At 45.3% G+C, this 21,054-nt stretch overlaps 1 protein-coding gene across 1 annotated transcript in view; it reads right to left on the bottom strand.

Annotated features, from left to right (window-relative positions):
* The window catches only part of ttbk2a (tau tubulin kinase 2a), a 37,210-nt gene that overhangs the window by 1,277 nt on the left and 14,879 nt on the right, over window positions 1-21,054 (bottom strand). Inside the window, exons 3-15 of the mRNA XM_072457706.1 lie at window positions 20,883-21,030; window positions 15,508-15,581; window positions 14,729-14,869; window positions 13,450-13,554; window positions 12,980-13,045; window positions 12,798-12,890; window positions 10,819-10,944; window positions 10,088-10,245; window positions 8,916-9,096; window positions 7,970-8,178; window positions 6,856-7,193; window positions 5,222-5,361; window positions 413-1,233 (exon numbers count right to left, since the gene is read on the bottom strand). Of these exons, the coding sequence (XP_072313807.1) occupies window positions 413-1,233; window positions 5,222-5,361; window positions 6,856-7,193; window positions 7,970-8,178; window positions 8,916-9,096; window positions 10,088-10,245; window positions 10,819-10,944; window positions 12,798-12,890; window positions 12,980-13,045; window positions 13,450-13,554; window positions 14,729-14,869; window positions 15,508-15,581; window positions 20,883-21,030 (2,600 nt within the window). The remainder of the gene's footprint in view (window positions 1-412; window positions 1,234-5,221; window positions 5,362-6,855; window positions 7,194-7,969; window positions 8,179-8,915; window positions 9,097-10,087; window positions 10,246-10,818; window positions 10,945-12,797; window positions 12,891-12,979; window positions 13,046-13,449; window positions 13,555-14,728; window positions 14,870-15,507; window positions 15,582-20,882; window positions 21,031-21,054) is intronic.

The following is a 21,054-nucleotide window of genomic DNA, read 5'->3' on the forward strand; positions in this document are numbered from 1 at the left end:
GTAATCGGTTGGTCTCGCGGTTATTCTTTCGATTAATCGCTTAGTTGTACAAAATTTTACACAATTATTTTTTTTAATTTCTGCACAGTTTGAATGATAAATCATCTTCTCTCAGATCGTGACATGTTTTGGAGTCTATTTAATGACACGTTAACGATTATTCGATTACTAAATTAGTTGACTACTATTTCTACGATTGGCTGGTTGCGATTAATCGATGAACTTGTTGTTTAAACATACAGATTACACACATTTAGCCTTATTGTTCTTCCCACACCGATGTTTTCCCGATATATCGCCCGTCCCGCGTTCAGACAATAGTTTTATTACAGCTTATTTTATTATCTGGATATTGATCGCCTTGGTTTAAACCCCGCCCTCTCACCTGCCCTTTTAAACCCCGCCCTCTCACCTGCCCTCCGCTGAGGCGCGCGTGGGCGGTCTCCCCGGCGGCGGTCTGGGCGCGTACTGCCCGGCGATCTGCTCCGTGGACGACCCGGCCGAGCTGACCGGGCGCGGGATGCGGCTCTTCCGGGACAGTGGGCTGGAGGACGAGGAGAGTGAGGGCGCCTCGTCCCCCTGGCGGTCCGAGCGCGAGCCCAGCAGCGAGTCCTCGTCCTGCGACCGATCCGAGCCGGACGAGAGCGGGTCCCGGGGCGCCAGCGAGGCCACAAACTGGGCGCGGCGGTCGGACAGCGACGGCGAGGCAGTGGGCGACGGCGCGTTGTTGTTGTTGTTGTTCAGATGCGTGGCTTTCTTCTGCAGCAGCTTCTCTTTGGCCGAGCCCGGAGGCGCCGTGTCGTACAAGCTCGACGGCTCGAGGATCGGGATGCGGCTCTGTTTGCGGTTCGGTTCCCGCCGCACAGCGACTGGGGAGTACGAAAGCGGGCTCCGCGGTTTCGCCGGCGCCGACAACTCCGCCCTTTTCGCGTCCCTGCGGTCGCTCTGAACGTCTCTCGGCGCCGGAAACAACCCGTTGGCGTTTATGTCTTTGTCCGGAGTGGGCGGGGCGTTGCTGAAGGCGGGACTGCGCGGCGATCTCGGGGGAGAGCGAGGCGAGCACGGGGAGGTCACTCTGCTCCGGGCCGGGCTCTGGGCGGAGCTTTGTCCCTCCTTGAGCGCCCCAGGTTCGGCTGAAGGTTCGTGATTGGCTCGCGGAGAGGAGAGGTCGGGAGAGTGGGCGTGTCCCTCCAGATTGAGGCACTGGGGGGCGCTCTCGGACCCTGTGGTCAGCTGCAGAGGGACAGAACGAGACGGTCGTCAGAGGGAGAGAAGCAGATGTTTGTGGAATTTTCTACGGCAGGATTCCTACGCATTTTTGTTCTGTTTTGACAACTTTGACACACGTTTCAGTGCCAAAAGCTGTTGTTTCCCAGCAGACTTAAAGAGGCAACACGTAACCTTTGAGTCAATCCTGTGTTGAAAATGTCTAGTTTCACCTACCCCCTAGCCCCGCCCACTGCTCTGTACTTGTAATTGTTCAAAAAAATAAACTGCATTAAATACTGAGGCTTAAAGTGCCCCCTACAGGTCGGACGACTCGCAGTTAAGATAAATATATTTGGGTTTAGGTTTATAATTTCACTTCCTGTTTGTAATTGATGACATCACACTAGGAAATTACCCAGAAAACACTGGGCCAAAACTCATCTAATGTCACTTTTTTATTTATTTGACAAATAAAAATATATAAGAGCAACTTTATTTTGTTAAATTAATGTTAAAAAAGCTGTCTTTGTGTAAATTCTGCATAAACTTTGACTGGTGTGATGTCACTTCCTGTCATTTTTCTGCAGATTTTTCAACGTTTTCTTCACAAATACCGGCTCGATCGGTGTAAAACTATGATATTTATGTACAACAGGTACAAACACACTAAATATTAGAGCATCGTAAAAATTAGAGCATCGTAAAAACCTGTCAGAGGCACTTTAAGCGTCATAAATGCGATTAAAAAAGCCCGAACACAAAAAAACTTAAGATAGAGTAATATTGTCTTCCGTTTTAAAGCACATTTGACTCTTTGCAAACGTCCAATCCCGAAGTGCGTAGGAACCCTGCCCGCCGCTGCCAAAGTCGCGTTGCTGGTGAACCACAACAGTCGTATCGTGTTGAAGCCCGGCAGCAAGAGCTGGAAGCAGGAAGTCGGAAAAGTATAGCTCTGTACGAGTAATAGAAAGTAAAATGGCTGGTATGACTTGGATGCGTGTGGATCGGGGCATGCAGCGGGAACATATCTACCACACACAGTTTAAGGCAGTGCTAGGCTCACACGGCCGGGCGCTTCAGGGAGGACAGACAGAGGAAGAGGTAGAGCGAGAGAGACAGGAAGAGCAGCACAGACAGGGCAAAGACCATCTGAAACAAAGACACGTGCATTACCTCAGAGACGCCGGCGCATGCTGACGCCCAGGTCAAAGGTTAAAGACACACAGGAGGCGGGACGGAGGAGAGAGGCCCTAAGTCTGGCTCTCGACGCGTCCGACGGAAAACCGGGGGAAAGGGGCTGTCTGCGAAGGGCGATAACGGGGCCCTCGGTTTGGTCCAGATTAGTTCCTATTTTGGTCCTGATTTGGTTCTGTTTTGGTCCTATTTTGGTCTTGGTTTGGTCTTGGTTTGGTCCTGGTTTGGTCCTATTTTGGTCCTGTTTTGGGCCTCGGTGGCGTTTAACTGCTCTCGTGTTAAACGAGAGTCTTTCTCCACTGTTCTAGTGTTCAAGCACCTCAGAAGTCCGTAGGACTAATAGGACTAATCGTGACCAGTCGACAATAAAACGTAATCGTACTTTGATCGTCTACACAGGCTCTAAAACATTTTATGACAAACTTTTATAACAAAAACGTGGCATTATTCGATCAAAATGTCCAAAAAAAGAATAAGCCATCACGCTTTATTCGCAGATATTTGATCTATGAGCCTGCAGCGCCACTTTATTTGGTCGATAATATATAAAAAAAATCAATAATCTGTCTCTGACATTGACTTTTTACTGTGCGTGACCCTCAAATCCAGACATTTTACAGTGTTATGTGTGGAAAGATCTGCTAAACGACATCATTCTAGTCGGAAAAATGATGCGTGACGTGGAGAGCCAGACTTTCGGGGTCAACAGTGCGTTAGTACACGATGGTCCGGTGGTTCTTTCATTCGAAACGCAACACAACCGACGACAGAAGCCAAATCAAAGCCAGCCACAACGTAAGAAGCAAAACAAACGACTGAACGAACAGAAGAACAACATAAGAAACGTAACAGAGCGAGAGAGAGAGAGAGTGTGTATGAGGGTGCGGTCAGGGGGGCGGTCCCAGGACGAGGGGGGGCGTGTCACCTGCTGGAGCTGCGCCCTGGTGATGCGTATGACGGAGGGGAACTTGGCGGCTCCGCGGGGGACGGGCGGCAGCTTTCGGGGCGAGCGGGCGACGCCGGGGGTGGAGTGGCTGCGCGGGAGGTGGCCCGGGGCGTGGGCGCGGAGCAGGGGGTCCGACATGGACGTGAAGGGCTGGGGAGAGGACGGCTCCTCCGGGAGAGAGGGGGGAGAGGCCGGCTGCTACGGGGGTAAGGAGAGGGAGAGCGTGAGAGAGGGAGAGAGGCAGGAGGTGGTGTCCTCTCTCTTTTACTGCAGACAAACACCTGATGGAAGTGTCGGACGTTGCTACGGCGATCGTGTGGACGACGCTCTGCGAGGCGGGTTCAGCGCTGACTGTGTTACACCGAACGACACTAATGACCTGGAATGGCCCCGGGATCAGCACTTTCAAGGGGACTATTATCTAAAGGCGTTATCGTCCTGATTTAGTCCTGATTTAGTCCTGATTTAGTTCTGGTTTAGTCCTGGTTTAGTCCTGATTTAGTCCTGATTTAGTCCTGATTTAGTTCTGGTTTAGTCCTGGTTTAGTCCTGATTTAGTCCTGGTTTAGTCCTGGTTTAGTCCTGGTTTGGTCCTGGTTGTGTCCTGGTTTAGTCCTGATTTTGGTCCTGTTTTGGTCCTGGTTTGGTCCTGGTTTGGTCCTGGTTTGGTCCTGGTTTGGTCCTGATTTAGTCCTGGTTTAGTCCTGGTTTGGTCCTGGTTGTGTCCTGGTTTGGTCCTGGTTTAGTCCTGATTTTGGTCCTGTTTTGGTCCTGGTTTGGTCCTGGTTTGGTCCTGGTTTAGTCCTGATTTTGGTCCTAGTTTGGTCCTGGTTTGGTCCTGGTTTGGTCCTGGTTTAGTCCTGATTTTGGTCCTAGTTTGGTCCTGGTTTGGTCCTGGTTTGGTCCTGGTTTGGTCCTGATTTGGTCCTGGTTTGGTCCTGGTTTAGTCCTAGTTTGGTCCTGATTTGGTCCTGGTTTGGTTCTAGATTGGTCCTTTTTTGGTCCTGGTTTGGTTCTAGTTTGGTTCTAGTTTGGTCCTTTTTTGGTCTGGGTTTGGTCCTGAACTGGTCTTGTTTTGGTCCTGTTTTGAATTGCCTTGTGTATGAAACGTGCTCTACAAATAAACTTGCCTTGCCTTTAGATTGAAAATGACATTCACGGTCGAAACATCACGATTTAAAAAGCTTTGTCCAGATGACGACCTGTGAATCTTTCCTACCGCTGACCTCTCCTGGACGAATGAGGGATTACACATGCGCTAGCCCGTCCTAATGGAAAGAATGTACCCACTTACACCTTTCTTCCTGTAGAGGGCGCCATATTTAGTCACATTTAGTTCACGGCGGTCACGGAATAGAGTTATTGCCGTAGTGAGCGGTGGACAAGTCGGAAAGAGGAAACGTGATCCGCAACTGAAACGCCAACATAGTTTGTAGGACTTCCTCATCTTAAACTGGCGAAATCCTACAGAATATGCCGAAATTCAAATAAATTCAAAAAAGGTAAATCAAGTCAAATCCAACGTATTAAAAACGTACAGGCAAATGAAACTTGCTTAAAAAGGTAAACGGCAGCGTGAATACTGAAGCTGTTCTCGTGCCATGCCGGGGTCGGGGGAAAAAGAACAATATCGACATTAATTCAAGCAAAAGAAGCAGATCTTAAACTAAAGCCAGATGCATCGGTTTGAGTTAATGACATGGTTCTACAGGCTAGGATTGTGTGCCAAAGATACTGCGATTATAACTGTTTTATTTACGAAAATATTTAGCGGTAAACTTAAGTCGTACGTGAACCGAAATGTCAAACTCTTAATACTCCGTAAACCTCAGTGACGCTTGTTAAATGTTTGTGCGGATGTGGCATTTTGTACCTGTGTGAGCACGCCCTCCGCTAGCGCCTCCCCCGGGCTGGTGGGGGTCACTGCGGGCAGCACTCCGGGGCCCACGTTCAGCTCCAGTTTGTCCTTGGCGCTGGCCCCGGAGCACACGGGGCTCCCGGCCGCGGCAGCAGCTGAGGGACGAAGCGTTATGCGTCAGTGTCATAGGACGGATTATGTCAATTATGTAAATTTAATCTTTAAATGTCTCACAAGAAAATTATATTATTAAAATGCACTGGACTAGATGGGAAGCAGCGGTCACATGGTCCTGATTTAGTCCTGGTTTGGTCCTGGTTTGGTCCTAGTTTGGCCCTGGTTTGAGCCCAGTTTTGTCCTGAAGTAGACATCTTTTGGTCCTGGTCTAGTTGTTTTGGCTGATTTGAGCTCTTTTCCTGGTTTGTTTCACTTGTTTTGAGTCGTTAATGTTCATAAACTGTAAACGCAGCATTAGCCCCGCTTAAGTTCCAGTTTTGATTTCTTTTGTGCTTTATTACAGCTATAAATGTGTCATAATTATCAGGGCTGTTTTCCTTTAGTCATCAGTCGATTGGTCGGTCGGTGTCGTCTTAGTCAGGCAAAATGTTCATTAGTAAACAAATCATTTCATGAATATTTGAAGGATTTACATGAACAGCAGAAAGGACAGACTTTTTCTTGAGTTCAGTGTGTCGTGATTTTGTTTTCTGTGATTGTTCTGTGCTACTTTCTTTTTGTATTGTTTACTGTCATGTATATGTTCTACCATGCTGTTTACTTGTACTTCTCTGTGTACTCTAGTAGTAGTAGATTAAATAACTCTGTACTCGAGTAGTTTAAATAACTCTGTGTACTCTAGTAGTAGTAGATTAAATAACTCTGTGTACTCGAGTAGTTTAAATAACTCTGTGTACTCTAGTAGTAGTAGTTTAAATAACTCTGTGTACTCTAGTAGTTTAAATAACTCTGTGTACTCTAGTAGTAGTAGATTAAATAACTCTGTGTACTCGAGTAGTTTAAATAACTCTGTGTACTCTAGTAGTAGTAGTTTAAATAACTCTGTGTACTCTAGTAGTTTAAATAACTCTGTGTACTCTAGTAGTAGTAGATTAAATAACTCTGTGTACTCGAGTAGTTTAAATAACTCTGTGTACTCTAGTAGTAGTAGATTAAATAACTCTGTGTACTCGAGTAGTTTAAATAACTCTGTGTACTCTAGTAGTAGTAGTTTAAATAACTCTGTGTACTCTAGTAGTTTAAATAACTCTGTGTACTCTAGTAGTAGTAGATTAAATAACTCTGTGTACTCGAGTAGTTTAAATAACTCTGTGTACTCTAGTAGTAGTAGTTTAAATAACTCTGTGTACTCTAGTAGTAGTAGTTTAAATAACTCTGTGTACTCTAGTAGTAGTAGTTTAAATAACTCTGTGCACTCTAGTAGTAGTAGTTTAAATAACTCTGTGTACTCTAGTAGTAGTAGTTTAAATAACTCTGTGTACTCTAGTAGTAGTAGTTTAAATAACTCTGTGTACTCTAGTAGTAGTAGTTTAAATAACTCTGTGCACTCTAGTAGTAGTAGTTTAAATAACTCTGTGTACTCTAGTAGTAGTAGTTTAAATAACTGTCCTCTTCGTCTCCACAGGACGTACCTTTCCCAGGACTAGGGCTCTGCCTGTTCTCTTTGGCCCAGCCCGGCGTCCTCTCCTCGGGCTGCAGCTCCTCCGCCTCTTCCTCGTCCTCCGAGGGGCCGGAGGTGGCTTTGCCCGCGGGCGACGCCCCTCGGCTGGGTCGCTCCACCATCACCCACTCTCTGGAGTCCACGTCGCCGTGCGCCGAGCTCAGGTTTAGGGCCACGAAGCCGCCGCTGCTGGGCCCGCCGTCGCCCTGCTCCATGGAGGCGGGGGACGCCGCTTTGGGGGAGAAGTCGTCCTCGCAGTGCCACACCCGGTCCACGGACGCCGGCCTCTGCGGGAGGTTGTCCGGTCTGCTGTGGGAACGACACCAGGTAAAGGTCGTGGAATGGAGGAGGCGGGACGTGAGGCGGGTTCCAATGAGCCGCGGAGGGTTTTATACATCTGAATATATTTGTCTACTTTCGTGAAGTTCGGGTTTTGTCCCCACGTTCTCTTTTAGTCAGAGTTCCACCTGCTGCTTGATAAATGAGACCCCGGTGTCTGTGAGAATGATTTAAATATTATAATTTGCAGTTGGATTGCTGATGAGGTGCTCCCTCTGCTGGTGACTGGGTGTTTTATGGATTAATGTGAACCACTTTTCCTCTGCCCAAATAGATAAATAAGTAAATAAATAGACGAATAAATAGATGAATAAATAGATGAATAAATAACTAAATTGATAAATAAATAGATGGATGAATAAATAAACAGATGAATAAATAGATGTATATATAGATAAATAAATAGATGAATAAATAGATGAATAAATAAATAAATAAATTGATAAATAAATAGATGCAAGAATAAATAAATATATGAATAAATAGATAAATAAATAAATATATGAATAAAAATATGTATATATAGATAAATAAATAGATGAATAAATGGATAAAAAAAAAATAGATACATAAATAAATAGATACATAAAATTAGATGTTCGTCTGCAATGTGGGTGACATGAGTTAAAAAAAGGTTCCTCCCATTTTGCATGAACAGATAAAACAGTAAAAAGATTCAGGTTTTTACATAAATCTGTTTGTAAAAGAAAAGAAAGTCCACATGAACCACGTGTAAACACTCTTACCCTCCGTCTGTGAATCGTTCCGGACTCGCCAGGCTCCTCCTCTTCTCCTGCTCCAGGCTGTGGATGTTTCGCAGTTTTCGCAGCAGCGGTGCGTCCCGGTCTGGCGCCTCCGGGTGAAGCTTGACCAGAGACGAAGCGCCCTGAGCGGGGAACGAGCCCTGGACGACGGGCGGCAGCTGGTTGTTACTGTGGTCATCGTCTGTGCCCGTCTGAAACCACAGGACACATGTATGTAATGTGTAACCACGGTGATGATTAAGTGTTTACTACCTATACTTGATGGAAATGTGTTCTGTCGGGAAGAAGATATCGACAAAAATCAATTCCTCAATATCATTTAGCATTATCCGATTAGCGGGATTATGGGATTACTCAAAATATAACGACAAAATTCACATCAAGTGCAGATAACTATAGATCTGATTTTTGTCCGTTTTTAGTTTGACACAAATGGCTTAACTCCTCCCTGTGTTTTCAGATGAAGTCCTAGCGCCCTCTGCTGGTGTGTTGTATGGACATATTTCACGACAATCAAAGTGCGTTTGTTAGAATTTTGACTTTATTTGGTGAATTTGTACCTGTTGTAAATATAAATGATAGTTTAATACCATTAGTTCGTTTTATAAGTAGCTATTTGTGGAGAAAAGTTGAAATTGACATGACAGGAAGTGTCACTCATTTAGTTTATGCAGAATTTACATAAAATAAATGTACCCTCGAAACAAGAATTCACCAAAATAAAGTAGCTCTCATATATTCTTATTCGTCAAATAAAATTAATTTGACATTAGATGAGTTTTGTCCCAGTGGTTGCTTGGTCATTTCCTACTGTGATGTCATCAATTACAAACCGGGACTAAAATTTAAACCTAAGAAATGTGCTTTTCTGTGATCAAATGTGTGTAGTTTAAGCATGACATTGGACCTCATAGTCTTGCTCTTGTACCTTGGCCCGTACGCGGTTCCGGTTGCGGTCCAGCTCCTCCCACACGTCGGCCTCTGGGGGGCGCTGGTGCACAGCGGAGCGCTCGGGAGGGTTGTCCCCGTCACTGAGCTGCTCGTCTTGGACCACCTCCTCCGTGTTCTCCCTGAGCAGGTCGCCGGGCAGTAGAGACGCGTTCGCCATGCTGCAACGGGAAGCACGGGGTCAGACAGAGGTCAGACAGAGGTCAGACAGAGGTCAGCCAGAGGTCATGCTGGAACAGGGGTCAGAACTGCAGCTACAGAGGTCTACAAGGGTCAGAACTGCAGCTACACAGGCCTCCAAGGGTCAGAACTGCAGCTACAGAGGCTTCCAAGGGTCAGAGCTACAGCTACAGAGGCCTCCAAGTGTCAGAACTAGAGGTACAGAGGCCTCCAAGGGTCAGAGCTACAGCTACAGAGGCCTCCAAGGGTTAGAACTACAGCTACAGAGGCCTCCAAGGGTCAGAGCTACAGCTACAGAGGCCTCCAAGGGTTAGAACTACAGCTACAGAGGCCTCCAAGGGTCAGAGCTACAGCTACAGAGGCCTCCAAGGGTTAGAACTACAGCTACAGAGGCCTCCAAGGGTCAGAGCTACAGCTACAGAGGCCTCCAAGGGTCAGAGCTACAGCTACAGAGGCCTCCAAGGGTCAGAGCTACAGCTACAGAGGCCTCCAAGGGTCAGAGCTACAGCTACAGAGGCCTCCAAGGGTCAGAGCTACAGCTACAGAGGCCTCCAAGGGTCAGAGCTACAGCTACAGAGGCCTCTAAGGGTCAGAGCTACAGCTACAGAGGCCTCTAAGGGTCAGAACTAGAGGTACAGAGGCCTCCAAGGGTCAGAACTGCAGCTACAGAGGCCTCCAAGGGTCAGAGCTACAGCTACAGAGGCCTCCAAGGGTCAGAGCTACAGCTACAGAGGCCTCCAAGGGTCAGAGCTACAGCTACAGAGGCCTCCAAGGGTCAGAACTGCAGCTACAGAGGCCTCTAAGGGTCAGAACTAGAGGTATAGAGGCCTCCAAGGGTCAGAACTGCAGCTACAGAGGCCTCTAAGGGTCAGAGCTACGGCTACAGAGGCCTCCAAGGGTCAGAACTATAGCTACAGCATACATTTCGAGTGTTCTCTCTGTTCAGAGCGGTTAAAGGTGTAAAGTCCGTACCCCATGTGCGCTGGCGTGAGTCGGGTGTGGTGCTGAGGCGTCGTGGCCGCAGTGCTGATGGTCAGAGAACCGTCGGTGCCCGTCCGCTCCCAGTCGTACGGGTCGTTCTCCACCACGTTATACGTCTTCATGCTGTTGTCGAACACGGACATCAACAACTGCAAACGACGAGGAGTAACAGAGTCAGACAGGAGCAGAGAGGAGGAGTCACAGGAGCAGAGAGGAGGAGTCACAGGAGCAGAGTGGAGAGAGGAGGAATCACAGGAGCAGAGAGGAGGAGTCACAGGAGCAGAGAGGAGGAGTCACAGGAACAGAGGAAGAGTCACAGGAGCAGAGAGGAAGAGTCACAGGAGCAGAGAGGAGGAGTCACAGGAACAGAGGAAGAGTCACAGGAGCAGAGAGGAGGAGTCACAGGAGCCGAGAGGAGAAGTCACTGGAGCAAAGGAGGAGTCACAGGAACAGAGGAAGAGTCACAGGAGCAGAGAGGAAGAGTCACAGGAGCAGAGAGGAGGAGTCACTGGAGCAAAGGAGGAGTCACAGGAACAGAGAGGAGGAGTCACAGGAGCAGAGGAGGAGTCACAGGAGCAAAGGAGGAGTCACAGGAGCAGAGAGGAGGAGTCACAGGAGCAGAGGAGCAGAGAGGAGGAGTCACAGGAGCAGAGGAGCAGAGAGGAGGAGTCACAGGAGCAGAGGAGCAGAGAGGAGGAGTCACAGGAGCAGAGGAGCAGGACCTGATAGTCAGGTTTGGTGAAGTAGTCCAGGTTGGCGATGTGCTCCAGGAAAACCCCAAACTCGGCCGGTAAATGTTTGAGCATCAGACGATGGTCGTACGTGTCCTTCAGCTTCCCCACGTGCTCCTGAGAATCACATGGACAAAACTCCCATCATGCACCGCTTCAAAAGGGTTCATTTAGGCAGGACATAATGTGGATTCTGTCCTGCTCTAGTCCTGGTTTGGTCCTGGTTTGGTCCTGGTTTGGTCCTGGTCTAGTCCTGGTTTAGTTTAGTCCTGGTTTGGTCCTGGTTTGGTCCTGGTTTAGTCCTGGTTTGGTCCTGGTTTGGTCCTGGTTTAGTCCTGGTTTGGTCCTGGTTTGGTCCTGGTCTAGTCCTGGTTTAGTTTAGTCCTGGTTTGGTCCTGGTTTGGTCCTGGTTTAGTCCTGGTTTGGTCCTGGTTTGGTCCTGGTCTAGTCCTGGTTTAGTCCTGGTTTGGTCCTGGTTTGGTCCTGGTCTAGTCCTGGTTTAGTTTAGTCCTGGTTTGGTCCTGGTTTGGTCCTGGTTTGGTCCTGGTTTAGTCCTGGTTTGGTCCTGGTTTGGTCCTGGTTTAGTCCTGGTTTGGTCCTGGTTTGGTCCTGGTCTAGTCCTGGTTTAGTTTAGTCCTGGTTTGGTCCTGGTTTGGTCCTGGTCTAGTTCTGGTTTGGTCCTGGTTTGGTCCTGGTTTGGTCCTGGTTTAGTCCTGGTTTGGTCCTGGTTTGGTCCTGGTTTGGTCCTGGTTTAGTCCTGGTTTGGTCCTGGTCTAGTTCTGGTTTGGTCCTGGTCTATTCCTGGTTTGGTCCTGGTTTGGTCCTGGTTTAGTCCTGGTTTGGTCCTGGTTTGGTCCTGGTTTGGTCCTGGTTTAGTCCTGGTCTAGTCCTGGTTTGGTCCTGGTTTGGTCCTGGTCTAGTCCTGGTTTGGTCCTGGTTTGGTCCTGGTTTGGTCCTGGTTTAGTCCTGGTCTAGTCCTGGTTTGGTCCTGGTTTGGTCCTGGTTTGGTCCTGGTTTAGTCCTGGTTTGGTCCTGGTTTGGTCCTGGTTTGGTCCTGGTTTAGTCCTGGTCTAGTCCTGGTTTGGTCCTGGTTTGGTCCTGGTCTAGTCCTGGTTTGGTCCTGGTTTGGTCCTGGTTTGGTCCTGGTTTAGTCCTGGTCTAGTCCTGGTTTGGTCCTGGTTTGGTCCTGGTTTGGTCCTGGTTTGGTCCTGGTTTAGTCCTGGTTTGGTCCTGGTCTAGTCCTGGTTTAGTCCTGGTTTGGTCCTGGTTTGGTCCTGGTCTAGTCCTGGTTTAGTCCTGGTTTAGTCCTGGTTTGGTCCTGGTTTGGTCCTGGTTTGGTCCTGGTTTGGTACTTTTACATTTAGACTTTTTAAATATATTTTCAAATCAGACATTGTCATTGTCTCTGTTATTCAATGTTTTCTTTAGTTAAAGGACAAATATTATGCTTTATTTGGATTGTTCTCAGCCTTTACACCTTCACTTTGGCGTCTCATGTTTTAAACTCAAAATATGGCTATAAAAAACAGAATTACATTTGAATCCGTAGGGAAAACAACTGGAAAGTTGCAATGGAAATGCAAGAAATGCAGTCGTACTGATCGTGATTAGAGAGAGAAATGCTCAGAATGAGTCAGGAGGTGATTCATGGAGTTAAAAACAGCAGAAGATTCTCAGAGTCACAGATGGAGAAAAGGTCAGTTATGGAGGAGATTCAGAACAGAGTGTTTTTGACGCTCGGAGGGGAGATGACTTTATAACCAGGATCAAACCAGTGTGAATGAAGCTAAATGCAGCTCCAGGTGTGTTTGTGATGAGGAACAATGTTACAGGGTTAAAAGAGAGTCAATTTTGCAGAATATGTGTCCTTTAAGATTTGTCAAACTATTGTTTTATTTAAATTAAAACGATGATTAATGGTCGGTACAGATGACACTGCTTCACAGACGTCTCCAGAAAAAGCTTCTCACTTTGTCCTTGATCTTCCTCCAGGGCAGCTGTCCCACCAGGAACTCCACCAGCATGTAGAACAGGGACCACAGGTCGTCATGGCGACCCATCTCCTGCAGGGGGAGCCAGCAGCACATTAAACGAGGGCACGCGGCGCACGGGGAAGAACAGCGTTTAATGCGGGCCTACAGGGGGCGCTCACCTTGTTCTTGTGAGCGTTGACCGAAGCGTATCGAACTGTTCCTCTGAAACCGGCCACTGGGCGGGGCTAAAACACGGAAAAACAGACTTATTTACATCAGATTGACTTTACGTTCGAACATTTAACCGGTTTATTGAGCGAGAAGAGGGACATTAACACAACTATTATGGAAGATAATGAGTTTAATCAGGGTTTGATGTTTAAAAACTGGCAATTTTTTAACTCTAACGTCCAAAAAACCCTGAAAAAACAAGTTTGAACTTTTTATGTTCAATTTCTGTTGTTCTGAGGTTTGTGCTGTACATTTTCTAGGTATAAAAAAAACATTTAACGCAAAGTTTTCAAGCCCTTAAAGTCAACAGTTTCAATTCAGAGTCAAAAATCATAAAATCACAAAAGATCAAGACACCAGTAAAAACTTTCAAAATATGAAAAAAACACGTGCGTTTCAGGAACACAAAAGTCCTCACCGGCCGGACTTCCTGGCAGGAGTTGGTGAACTGTCGGGCCAGTCCAAAGTCCAGCATGTAGCAGGTGCGGCAGGTGCTGGGGAACCGACCCATCGCGAAATTCGACTGAAACAGAGACAGAACAACATGTTTGTTTCGTTTCTAGAGCGACCGCCGGGTTTGTTGTCGAACCGAAGGCGATCTGAGCCCCCGAAACCATCAAAGTTTGGAACAGAAAACTGCAGGACGAGTCAAAGGCCCCTCCCCCCTGTGCAAAGGTGCCACAGGGGGAGGGACCCAACGCGACGGAAGATTATCGTATATCTTTGCGCGAAGAAGAAACATCCAAAAAGTCACAAACGTTGAGCTTTGCGATCATTATTTGACGTCGTAACTTTTTAATCTCGCGGCTCATCGTCCTTTGGACGTCTTTGTGGTTGAATTCTTGCTCGACTTCCTGAAGCGGTTGTGAAAAAAACGATTTAACTTTAACCGAGAAGACTTTGAGCATTGTGCCAGTGTTTGTTTCACGTGGATAGACCCAGTAATCGCAGAGATACGAACAACAAAACAGGTCGACAAAGCTACAATCTGACGGCGAAATGCCAAATTCTACCTGAGAACTGTTTCATTCCTGGTTTAAGATACTAACTCTCATGTATTTGTACTTCTTGTTTCATTCTTCCTCCACAGAAATAGGAAATGATAACAACAACAACAACAAACAACGCGCAACATGACCGAATTGGAGAAATTGCAGCCAGCAAACATTAACAGTGTATGAACATCTAAGGGTCAAAGAGCAGTCCCTGAGGTGTGCCGATAGATGATGTCTGCCGATAGATGATGTCTGCCTAATCAAGTATTGGTAGAAGCAACTGTTTTGCAAATGACGACAACAACAACAACAACAACAACAGTACATGACAGACAACAAGATGTTCCAATCATTACGATCTTTAATTGAAACGTTCTGCCTCCGATTTTCCTTTTTTAAAACCGGAACATGAACAAATAGTTGTTTTGTGGTTCATGGATTAAACTCAGATCAAAATGAAATGTTTTAGTTAAAGTGGAAATGTTAAATAATAACATTTGAACCCGAATTGGAGAAATTGTAGCCGGCAAACATTTGAGAGTGTATGAATATCTAAAGGTCATAGAGCAGTCCCTGAGGTGTTCCGATAGCTAGTATTGGTAGAAGCAACTGTTTCGCAATTGTTTTCCTGATTTGTAAAGTAAAAACAACCGATACCTGAGCACAGTTCCCTCAGACGAGGTAAATAACAAACTCTCTCACCGGTTTGATGTCGCGGTGCAGGAACCCGACCGAGTGGATGCTCTCGATGGCCTGGAGGATCTGGCGCCCGAGCCTCAGGGTGGTGCTGATGGAGAAGGTTCCTCTGGACATGCTCCTCCGCAGGTCGGCAAGGTTACGGCCCTGAACGGGAAGAGCGCAACGGTGAGAGCGGTTTGATGGTCCTCGAGCTTCTAAAATAGAGCTTAAAGTGACAAATGTAACTCTGTAGAAAATGACAGGAAGTGACATCACACCAGGGACACTCATTCCCGTCAAAGTTTATGCAGAATTTACACAAAGAAACAACTTTTTTGACTCTTTAAACATGAATTCAACAAAATAAAGTCACTCTCATTTATTTGTATTTGTCAAATAAATAAATTGTGACATTAGATGAGTTTTGGCCCAGTGTTTGCTGGGTAATTTCCTACTGTGATGTCATCAATTACAAACAGGAAGTGAAATTATAATCCTAAAAAAAATTGCTATTCTGTGATTTTTTTTTGCAAAATTCAAATATAGATTCATCTTAACCGCATTATAGTTCAATGAGTCGTTCGACCTGTAGGGGGCGCTTTAAACAGCAAATTTTAACAGATTTCTGGCCAATTCTGATTAGATTTACAATGTTTCGGGCTAAACAACACGCTCGGTATCTAACGCTTAACGCTCGGGCGGCGTCACGTGACATCCGCGTTCGTGCGGCGGGAAAAGCGGCGACCTCTAAAACCGCCGACTCACGATAAACGCTGGGAAATTCTCAGTGGATCTGAACTCACCTGGAGCTCCATGACGACGTAGTTAAAGCGGTCGTTTCTCCCGCAGCCCACGAAGCGGCAGATGTGGTCCTTGCCTGAAAGTACACGAGAGTATACACTATTAAATATGACAGGAAACGTTGGTAATATTGTGATTTATATGAGTTAAAACACTCATTAAAGGACAATTATTATGCATTGTTAAAGGACAAATATTATGCATTGTTAAAGGACAAATATTATGCACTGGTGCCAAAGTGTCTGGGCATGCGCGGTGTGGAAAAACTGTGGCAGGTTAGGTAATGACAACACGACTGTTACCTAGCAACCACAGTGTACACAAGGGCCAAAAGCCGTATAAATTTGCCAATAGCCAATGGCCCTTATGATAGGACCTTATGATAAGACCTTATGATAGGACCTTATGATAAGACCTTATGATAGGACCTTATGATAGGACCTTATGATAAGACCTTATGATAAGACCTTATGATAGGACCTTATGATAAGACCTTATGATAGGACCTTATGATAAGACCGTATGATAGGACGAATAATACCTGACAACACCTTTATTTTAAATGGTCAGGAAAAACGTGTCAGTTGTGCGTAAATTGCCTCTGCGCTTTGGCTGGAATGTCGCTCGTTGATGACATCACAGGGGGATTCTGTTTCAGATTTCCACTTCGAGTCATTTTCTTCTTTTATTTTTCAAATTTTCTTCGCAAACCTCCTAAACCACACCCCTGACCTCTGACTTCTGCTACTACAACAATAACAACAACTCCTAACAAAATAAGTGCTACTAATGGTTCTACTACTTACTACTACTACTACTACTAAAACAACAACAAATATAACGACTACTTTCTTTACTAACGTTGTCACCTTTAGACGACCAAAACGCCATTGTCATAAGGATTTGCCCTCTCCTCCTATAGACCTCTTATATGTGTGTGCGCGTGTGTGTGTGTGTCAGTTTGTGTGTATGTGTGTGTGTCTGTGTGTGTGTGTATGTCAGTTTGTGTGTGTGTGTGTGTGTGTGTGTGTGTCAGTTTGTGTGTGTGTGTGTGTGTGTGTGTGTGTGTGCGCGTAAAGGGTAAAGGGCCGCATGCTCGGGCTCTGGGGACTCGGCCACACCCTTCAGCTAAAGTCACTCGACAGCGCCGTACATCATCAGCGCTGTTGTGGTTCCTGTATTATTCACTGCAGCAGATCTCGATGCACTGAAGCAGCTCAAACGAGGCTAAAAACAATAGTGGTGCTGCGCTACATTCACGCACGAACGTTTAACTTGAGTATCAAACAGAAGAGAACAAGCAAACATTCAAATAAGAAGACAAGTAGACATCAACGAAGCATCAAAATGAACAAAATCCGACACGTTTAAACTAAAATAAAAGTCCCTCTTGGTCCAAAGTCTGTCTAATTTTTATATTTTTACAAATTATAGTCAGTTTTTCCATTTGTCTGCCATTTTTCGTAGTGCCGTGCGTTATTTTCCTCCACAAACAACAAAGTGTCCGGTCTTATTCAGCATGAAACCTGCTGACGCTGTAGTTTAGACATGCACATGTTCTGAAACACATGCACCGTCTTTTTGTCAATTCTCCAGGACAAATTTAAAGCACTCAATCAAAACACAATCTTATCGCAAATCACAATCAGATGTTTTTTCCAAATCATTCAAGCTCTGGTTTTATTAAATCTGTCTGTGTGTACACATCACTAATATTCCCATTTGTTCATTTTTTGTCCAACCAAATGACTCTTTCAAGTTTGTGTCGATGTTTTTCACGATTAGATGCTGGTTTTACCATACTTTTTTTTACTATTATACAAGAAAACAATTTAAATGAATATCGTTGATGCAGATTTAAAGGATTTCAATAAAAGTGTGTCTTTCATCACTTAAGACCCTTATTCTTTGTTTTTTAGCACCATGTGAGTTGTGTGGTCCTCTGCTTTCATTTACATCAGTTTATCTTACTTAGTTTTATGATTTTTGCTCTTTTATTGCTTTTTATTGCCTTTAGGACCAGTAAGATCAAATGTTCTCCATCTGTGACGTAGCTGTGAGAATTTTCTCTTCTGTTTTTAACTCCATAAATCCTCTCCAGACTCGTTCTGTCTAATCACGATCAGTACGACTGTGTTCTGAGACCAGCTTGAAATGTAGATGTCTGTAATTCCCTCTGCAGCCAGAAGATGGTGCCAAAACCGAGGTAGTCCCAGGTTAAACAGCAGAGATCCCAATATTATTAAATAGTTTAGTTCTTAAATATGAGACGCCAAACTAAAGATACTCATGAGCATTTTTAACAAATAATGCATCATATTTGTCCATTTTTAAACATGTTATAATTGTTTTCCCTTCTCACTTACTTAAATATTTAGCGTTTTCTTTTCTCACTCAGTGACGCATGTAATATTCAGCTGCATCCTATAGCCATTGTTTCTTTGTTAAGCCTTTTTAGATAAAGATGTGTTCAAAAAATGTCAAAAACAATAAATAAAATAATGGCGATTAACTATAAAGCAAAAATATGTCTTTTTTTTTAAACACAAAGGAAGAGAATTTGCATTATCATTAATAAACCAGGTCTAAACCATCTCTAAATCAGGTCAAAACCAGTACCAAAATGGACTTTAGTATTTAAAACATCGTGTATGACTCGGTTACACCGGTTGGCCACACCCACTCGTGCTTCTTTGTATAAACGATAACCGGATTAGCTCCATAACCGGCCTATTCTCGGCACTTATTAAACCCGGTGCTGGCGAGTGGCTCTGACGGGGCAGAACCTGGTTTCGAGTTTCACAGACGTCCCACAGGAAACTGCAGACTGGCCCCCGGCTCCAGCACCAGCGCTAACACGATCCTGCCCATCGATTCTGCTCTGACGCACGGCAACAAACACCGGCTAACGGCTAAAGGCTAAAGAGGAGGCCGGGGATGCACTCAGGGATTTGTTTCACCCACAAATTACTCAAGAAGAAGTAAAAACACAGAAGAACGTGTCAAAAACGGGGTCATTTTTCCGCCATTTTCAAAAATTAAATAACGTTTCTCGTCAATCTAATCGACTTTATTCAAACGGCACATTTTATAAAGTTCCGAAGCGCTGCACAAAACGAGCTCTTAATATCTTAAAATGATAAATTGTGACATATTATTATTGTAAATAAAATAAAATAAAATAAAAGACACAGGGGACCACACAATTCACTGATGCTAAAAATCCATTGAGTAAAAGTTTTAAATATTTCAACACTGGGCAGACAAAGCGTTTTTTTTGTTTGTTTGTTTTCTGCAGAAGCTTTATGTTCTCGTGATATACTTTAATGACTTGGCGTCATGTCTTTCTTCTACTTTAAAGTGCACTGTGTAACTTTTCTGGGTCTGAATTTTTAAATGACTTTCGGTAAATCCAGCCTCAGGTCAGATGAGTCTGAGGGGAAATCAATAGGTCACAAAAAGCTTTTCAGACGTCTTCCTTCTGATGAGAGATTATGGCAGAGTTTCAGAGACAAACCAGGTCCAAACCAGGACTAAAACAGGATTAAAACAGGACTAAAACAGGACTAAAACAGGACTAAAACAGGACTAAAACAGGACTAAAACAGGACTAAACCAGGACTGAAACAGGACTAAAACAGGACTAAACCAGGACTGAAACAGTAAGTAAGTAAGTAAATGTTATTTCTATAGCATCTTTCACAGACAGAAGTCACAAAGTGCTTCACAAAACAGGACTAAACCAGGACTAAAACAGGACTAAAACAGGACTAAACCAGGATTAAAACAGAACTAAAACAGGACTAAAACATGACTAAACCAGGTCTAAACCAGGACTAAACCAGGACTAAACCAGGACTAAACCAGGACTAAACCAGGACTAAACCAGGGCTAAACCAGGACTAAACCAGGGCTAAACCAGGGCTAAACCAGGACTAAACCAGGGCTAAACCAGGACTAAACCAGGACTAAACCACTTAGAGACAAGCTTTTTCTACCATAATATTGTGAGTGTTGCGTTAAGATTTGGATATTGAGTATATTATTTAATTAAAACTAAAAAATCTCAAAAAACTGTAAAAAGAGAAGGAAGACCATGAAAAACATTAAAATATGCGCACAATTCTGCACTTTCATGGGTCATTTCCCATTTGCCTGATACTAAAACCTAAAGCAAATACAACATAAATATGTGTCCAATGATCTTTCTCACATGATCAATCACTATTTTGTTTCTGTTTGTCTCGATTCCCTGAACATAAACAACACAGACTTCTAATAACATTTTTTTTTTTCAAAATTTCTTCCGTTCAAAATCTGCTCCAAACCACATACTTTTACTGACTTTTTCCGACTCGATTCAAATGACCCAAGATGAACATCGACAATTAGAAACGATTGAATCTCGATCTTGATTCAACTGTAAATAAACCTCCGTAAAACCCTCTCTAAGACACTTAAACACGTGTCAACATCGTCCATCTCTGATCATATCGCACCTCGAGGACGATGATCCATCTCGAATAACGTTTTCTTCACAAATGTAAAAGTAAACAGCCTGTGTGGTGCTGGAGGCCATTTTAGGAGCAGCTCAATAGGTCATCGAGTCGAGGGCGATTGATCGATGTCCCGACTGTAACCGAACCCTGTCTCGCCATTAGAGACGTGGACAAGGACTCAACCAGGACTCAACATGGACTGGTAATGATTTTACTAATATATAAACCAGACGGAGCCGTCTCTAGACTGCATTGGGGCCTCTGGGGGCCCCTTGCCAGACATTTTCAACAGTTTATGATTTCATTGTGCTTGTTTTGTAGTTTGACAATTCATATTTAAGAGGAAACATTGCATTTCATAACAATAACTACTTTTCCAAACTTGTTAGTTAAGGCAGCCATGTTCCAGGTCCCTCCCAGGTCTCTCACAGGTCTCCCCCAAGTCTCGTCCAGGTCCCTCCTAGGTCTCTCCTAGGTCTCTCCCGGGTCTCTCCCAGGTCTCTCCCAAGTCTGTCCAAGGTCCCTCCCAGGTCCCTCCTAGGTCTCTCCTTGGTCTCTCCCGGGTCTCTCCCATGTCTCTCCTAAGTCTCTCCCAGGTCCCTCCTAGGTCTCTCCCAGGTCCCTCCTAGGTCTCTCTTAAGTCTCTCCCAGGTCTCTTCCAGGTCTCTCCAAGGTCCCTCCCGTGTCTCTAACAGGTCTCCCCTAGGTCTCTCACAGGTCTCCTCTTGGTCTCTCCCAGGTCTCTCCAAGGTCACTCACAGGTGTCCCCCAGGTCTCTCCCCATGTCTCTCTCAGGTCTCTTCCAGGTCTCTCCCAGGTCTCTCCCAGGTTTCTCCCAGGTCTTCCCCAGGTCTCCCCATGTCTCTCATCAGACTCACCCTGTAGTTTCTTGAGCACCGCGACCTCCATCTTGAGGACCTGTTTGGGCTGCTGAGCCGACTCCACCTTCAGAGCCACACTGACGCGGGTCAGAAGGTCCAGAGCCTCGTAGATCTCCCCGAAACCTCCGCCGCCGATCTTCTTCGTCTGAGGCACAAACGCAGAAATATT

The sequence above is a fragment of the Eucyclogobius newberryi genome, unplaced genomic scaffold (genome assembly GCF_026437365.1).
Source record: "Eucyclogobius newberryi isolate DKJ021-1_F unplaced genomic scaffold, fEucNew1.0.hap1 SCAF_21, whole genome shotgun sequence".
NCBI lineage: Eukaryota > Metazoa > Chordata > Actinopteri > Gobiiformes > Gobiidae > Eucyclogobius > Eucyclogobius newberryi.